General features: G+C 37.5%; 1 protein-coding gene across 1 annotated transcript; it reads left to right on the forward strand.

The window, feature by feature from the left end:
* The first annotated feature begins 548 nt into the window (after positions 1-548).
* Positions 549-1239, forward strand: LOC128286794 (uncharacterized). Its single transcript, XM_053024511.1, has 3 exons — positions 549-780; positions 874-1007; positions 1078-1239. The coding sequence occupies exons 1-3, from the start codon at positions 549-551 to the stop codon at positions 1237-1239; spliced, it is 528 nt and encodes a 175-aa protein (XP_052880471.1).
* Positions 1240-3108: the final 1869 nt, after the last annotated feature.

A 3108-nucleotide genomic window follows, 5' to 3' on the forward strand; every position in this document is an offset into this window, starting at 1 on the left:
TCAGTGAGAGGGGCATTGAGGTTGACCCAGAAAAAGTTCGGGCTATACAAGAATTGCCTCCACCGCGTACTTAAAAAGAAGTTCGAGGCTTCCTTGGAAGGTTAAATTACATTGCTCGGTTCATTTTACAATTAATTGAGAAATGTGACCCTATATTTCGTCTTCTTAAAAAACACAACCCAGGTGTATAGGTTGATAAATGCTAGAAAGCTTTCGATATGGTTAAAAAGTACTTTTCAAGTTCCCGAGTGTTGTCACCTCCAAGCCTAGATAGGCTGTTAATACTGTATTTAACAATGTTTAATAACTCTATGGGATGTGTGCTTGGTCAACATGATGAGTCAGGAAGAAAAGAAAAGGCGATATATTACCTCTGTAAGAAATTCACTGAGTGTGAATTGAGATATTCGTCGATTGAGAAATTATGTTGCGCTTTAATTTGGATAACTCGGAGGTTGAGGCAATACATGCTGCACCATACGACCTGGCTAATCTCAAAATTGGACTCTCTAAAATATATTATGGAGTCTAATGCTTTGAACAGAACGATGGCTAGATGGAAAATTCTACTCTCTAAATTTGACATAATCTATGTGAGCCAAAAGGCCATGAAAGGAAGCACAATAGTAGATTTTCTGGCTAGCAGAGCTCCAGAAGATTATGATCCCTTGAATTTTGATTTCCCCAGTGAAGAGATAATGTATGTGGCAGCTACTGAAAAGGACACTACAAAAGATCATATTTGGAAATTGAACTTTGACAGAGCCTTAAATGATGTGGGTAATGGAATTGGGGCAGTCCTGGTATCCCTAAATGGAGATCATTATTCATTCACATGTAAATTGGATTTTGATTACACAAATATTATGGCAGAGTATGAGGCATGTATCATGGGACTCCGTGTAGCCATAGAACGCAAGATTAGAGCGCTGGAAGTATATGAAGATTCCGCACTAGTGATTTACCAACTAAGAGATAAGAGATTCCAAATTGATCAATTATCGAAGGTTAGTTCTAAGGTTAATTGAGGAGTTTGATGATATTACCTTCAATTATCTCTCGCGAGACGAAAACCAGATGGCAGATGCTTTGACTACTTTGGCTTCCATGATCAAAGTAAGCAAACAAAAGAATATAAAACCCATTCGGATGAGTGTTTATGAAGCCCCATCTCATTGTTCCAACATGGAGAAAGCAGAGATGACCACCCTTGGTATCAATATATATTGCGATATGTGAGAAATTTTGTGTATCCTGACCAAGCAACTGAGAATGATAAAAGGTCGTTGAGAAGACTAGCCAATGATTATGTCTTAGATGGGGAGACCCTGTACAATAGAAGAAAGGATCAGGTACTATTGAGATGTGTGGACGCTTTGAAGCTAAGAAAATCTTGGAAGAAGTTCAAGAGGGTGTTTGTGGGACGCATGCTAACGGTTTCACAATGGCAAGACAAATTATGAGATTTGGATATTACTGGCCTACCATGGAGGGAGACTGCATCAATTACGCTAAGAGATGTCACAAATGTCAAATTTATGGTGACAAAATTCATGTACCTCCTTCACCTTTGCATGTTATGACTTCTCCATGGCCTTTCTCCATGTGGAGCATAGATGTCATAGAGCCAATCTCACTGAAAGCTTCGAATAGGCATCGGCTCATCTTTGTGGTCATTGACTATTTCACCAAGTAGGTAGAGGCTACTTCATATGCCAATGTAACTAAGTCGGCAGTCAGCAAATTTTTAAAGAAGGAAATTATATGTCGATATGGAATGCCTGAGAGGATCATATCTAAAAATGCATTAAATTTGAACAATAGCACAATAGCAAAGGTCTACAATCAATTCAAGATTAGACACCACAACTCGTCACCGTATCGCTCGAAAATGAATGAGGTAGTAGAGACAGCCAATAAAAATATTAAAAAGAACGTAGGGAAAATGACTAAGACTAATAAAGATTGGCATGAGAAGTTACCATTTGCCCTCTTTGTTTATTAAATGTGTGTCAAGACCTCTACTGGAGCAATGCCTTTCTCTTTGGTCTACGGAATAGAGGTGGTTTCTACCTATTGAATTAAAGCTACCTTCCCTTCGGGTTTTGTCAGAGCTAAAGTTAGATAAAGTAGAATGGATTCAATCTCGATATGATCAGTTAAATTTGATTAAAGAAAAGAGACTAAGAGTTATCCATCATGGTCAGATGTACTAAAAACGAATGATGAGAGCTTACGGCAAGAAGGTTCGCCCGAGGGAATTTCATGAGAGGGACCTTGTATTGAAAAAGATCCTTCCTATACAAAAGGATTTCAGAGGGAAATGGATGCTAAACTGGGAAGGACCTTATGTGGTAAAGAAGGTTTTCTCCGGAGGAGTATTAATTTTGACCGAAATGGATGGGAAAAACTTACCCAATCCTATGAATTCAGATTCCGTCAAGAAGTACTATACTTAAAGAGGGAAAGAGGCCAAAGTAAAAACCCGCAAAGGGCGCTTTGAGACCTTCAAAGAAATGAAAATAAAAATAAAAATAAAAAGATAAAAAGGAGAGGCCAAGGTGAAAACCCGCAAAGGGCGCCTTGAGACCAAAGGAGATTTGAGTTGAAAACTTGAAAAGGCCGGCTCAAATTTTGATCAAAGATGGGGAAGGCGGTGATCTTGTTGTACCTGAATTAACAAGGAAAAGGGTATGCTACATCTTGGAGCATTAACAAAGTACTTATGATCTCCTAAACACATGTCAAAGCTCAAATTGGTTTTCAAGAAGTATGTTCAGAGAAACTCAGGTTGCGATATTGGGGGTACCTAGTTTTTATCTTATTCATAGTAAATTGGCTATCTTTGAAATATTTTTTCCTTTTCAAGATATACATTCCCAATCAATTTCTATTTTTATTTTTCTATCATTGATAATTTATTCACTTCAAGCTATGCTCCAATTCAATTCTATTCTTATCCACCGTTATGATTTGTTGCAAGCATGTTGCATTGAAATAATGATTAAAGGACTAATAATACTTTCATAACAGAAATTTCGCATATTACTCTAGAAGCTTCTAAATAATATAAGAACCTGAAATAGGACTATTGTTTAGAACTCACCA

Source organism: Gossypium arboreum, chromosome 13 (genome assembly GCF_025698485.1).
Source record: "Gossypium arboreum isolate Shixiya-1 chromosome 13, ASM2569848v2, whole genome shotgun sequence".
Taxonomy (NCBI): domain Eukaryota; kingdom Viridiplantae; phylum Streptophyta; class Magnoliopsida; order Malvales; family Malvaceae; genus Gossypium; species Gossypium arboreum.

Bases quoted from the DNA above. Each gene is read 5' to 3' on its own strand.
- LOC128286794 (XM_053024511.1), top strand. From the start codon at position 549: ATGGCTAGATGGAAAATTCTACTCTCTAAATTTGACATAATCTATGTG. The intron at 781-873 runs GTAATGGAATTG...ATATTATGGCAG, and splicing joins CAGAGCCTTAAATGATGTGG to AGTATGAGGCATGTATCATG. The intron at 1,008-1,077 runs GTTAGTTCTAAG...GACGAAAACCAG, and splicing joins AAATTGATCAATTATCGAAG to ATGGCAGATGCTTTGACTAC.